The following is a 2,578-nucleotide window of genomic DNA, read 5'->3' as shown; positions in this document are numbered from 1 at the left end:
ATGCAAGCTCAACAATGGCATTGCTACGATTTTTTCGCGACATGCAAGCTCAACAATGATGAGGTGCTCATGGCTAATTGGAAGGATGTGGATCAGATCTTGTAAATCGTGTTTATCATGCGTGTCCAATATGCGCGATGATGTGAATCAAGGAAGCATCACATCATATACCACATTCATATAGTGCAAATTAGTAGCTTAGTACGGTATTAGGTCGCAATGTTATCTATGTCTTTCGTTTGTTCATGCAGTGTTGTTGATATTGTATGCTTAGCAAATGAGGTATTGATCAACAGTTATAGAATATGTTGAATTATTCGATTCGAATTGAAATTGTCAATTTATCCGAAACTTATTCGGCGAAACAACCCCCCCCCCCCCCCCCACCCAAAAAAAAAAAAAAAAAAAAAAAAGCCGTAGAACCTGATATGATCATGCGAGAATCTCAAGGAGAGTCGGCACTATTTCTGCCGCATTTCAGGTTCGTTGCGCACAAGATGAAGAATCGATTTCTGTATCCTCTCCATCAGTTGATAAGCTTCTAATTTTTCAGAAAACTAAATTAAAAAAAACAATTAAATTATTACATTAACCATAAGAAATGCATAAAAAGCTTGCTTCAGATCGAGAATAATGGCTCTAAAAATAATTAGTATTGTAATAGTGGCGATGTCACTCTCGGGCTCAGCTTTTCTGATGCTTGCACTGATGTACGTTGCAATTACAAGGTGGCGTGGGAGACCATGCATCGTTGGGACTTTTTGTACTCCGCTTAACCAAAAAAAGGAGTCCATCAGGTGAATGGTTATGATCTCGAATCATGTGCACAGATGGTACAGTGGAGGCGGTGGTGGACCATATTGCATCATTATTATCCCACGAGAGAGCATCCTATGGTACCATTAATACATTAATGTCTCCTTTGGGAGTAGACGGGAAAAAAAGAATAAAGTAACCAACCAACCCCTGAGCCTCATCTTTATAGGAACCGGTGAAGCTGGGTTTATGGCGTTGGAGCCCACGGGCTTCTCTTTTTCATCCCCCCGGCTACCCTGCAGAAGAACTGGGAAAAGGTTCAAAAAAAAAAAAAAAAAAAAAAAAAAATTGCGAGGAGGAGGTCGTGGGCTGTAATCTACCTACTTTTTAATAAAAAACACGTATATTATAAGACCAACGAGACAGCAGATTGAGTAGCCTTTTATGTAGCTAATTATTCTAGGAAGACCGTGAGTAGGGCTGGAAGTGGGCTCGGGCCGGCCCGAAGCCCATCGGGCCGGGCCGCCCGCGGGCCGGGCTATGGGCTAGAAAATTGAGCCCAAATTTGTATCGGGCCGGGCTCGGGCTGGGAACTTAAACCCAAATTTTAATCGGGCCGGGCTCGGATTTCCCATTGGCCCGGCCCGGGCCCGGACCAAGCCCGAGCCCAGTGCCAGCCCGAACCAAGCCCGAAGCGATTTCCCATAACTCCATAAGTCATAAGTAACCTGTTACTGTTAGCCCTATTTTGTAGCCGAATCGCGATTTCCCTATTTGCTTCATTGCTTCATTGCTTGCCGTTGCCGATTTGGGGATTTGCAGAGGGCCAGCCCGGAGCCGGAAGAGACCGTCGTCATCGTCGTCGTCGTCGGCTACGGTTCGGTGTCGGCTCGTCATCGTCGTCGTCGTCGGCTCGTCGTCATCGGCTCGTCGAGTGCAGAGGCGAGACGAGAGCGGGGGAGGCTCGTCGGTGGTGGTTTTCGAGTGCTACTGTGCTAGGGTTTCTCCGCTCGTCGTCGTCGTCGGCTCGTCGTCGTCGGCTCTCAGGTTAGGCTCCCTACTTCCGATTTTGCTGTTTTCGAGTGCTACTGTGCTAGGGTTTCTCTCTCTATCTTTCTCTCTTCTCTCTCTCTCCCTCTTACCCTCTTACAGAGTTACAGTCTTACCCGGCTCTTGTTGATTTGGAGAGGAGTGCTGTGGGAAAGCTCTTGTTTTGATTCTAGAGCATGCTGAAGTTGATGTTGTTTTTGTCCAAGATAAGAACATGAAAGAAGTAAGCATCTAGTACTTTCTTTCCAATATTCTGGTTCCTTTGGCATTGAGCATTATTTTTCGACCATATCCATATGTTCTGTTCTTGAACTCTAAACCAACTCTCGTTTTGCAGATTCTATCTGCCGATTGCAAATCTGCTCAGCGACTGAAATGTGTGAATTAAAAGTTCTGAATAGTGATATTGTGTACTCCAGTAACCCAGTTGTTTAAACGTCTTTGGCTGACATCTTGCTGACTTCTATCTGATCACAGCGATTGTTTCATTTGCTTCAACAACAAGGGAACAGATTGATGCTGCCACTAACTCTGGAGTGAAAGTGCATTCCTGGAATGAATTCCTCCAGATGGTTAGTCTCTTGAGATTTTGTCTACACATATTAACTATATCTAGCAATCAAGAAATCATCTTGGTGGCCCTTCTTACTACCAAAACTGAGAGAAAGTTACTGTAAAGCTTCCTAACATCTTGGTTAGTCTCTTTATCCTTTTTGATGCAGCATTGTAGGCATGCCTTCTTTTTCTTATATTATAGGTTGTTTTGCTTGTT

At 44.4% G+C, this 2,578-nt stretch overlaps 1 protein-coding gene across 1 annotated transcript; it reads left to right on the top strand.

Annotated features, from left to right (window-relative positions):
• LOC120111720 lies at positions 1–2,578 on the top strand. Its single transcript, XM_039129584.1, has 6 exons — positions 1–101; positions 252–282; positions 1,579–1,740; positions 1,946–2,029; positions 2,144–2,183; positions 2,284–2,578. Exons 1-6 carry the CDS (start codon positions 1–3, stop codon positions 2,481–2,483), a joined length of 618 nt encoding a protein of 205 aa, XP_038985512.1. The 3' UTR covers positions 2,484–2,578.

This window comes from Phoenix dactylifera, chromosome 8, assembly GCF_009389715.1.
Source record: "Phoenix dactylifera cultivar Barhee BC4 chromosome 8, palm_55x_up_171113_PBpolish2nd_filt_p, whole genome shotgun sequence".
NCBI classification, from domain to species: domain Eukaryota; kingdom Viridiplantae; phylum Streptophyta; class Magnoliopsida; order Arecales; family Arecaceae; genus Phoenix; species Phoenix dactylifera.
The sequence above is the reverse complement of the archived record's forward strand: the minus strand, read 5'-3'. Positions and strand labels throughout refer to the sequence as shown.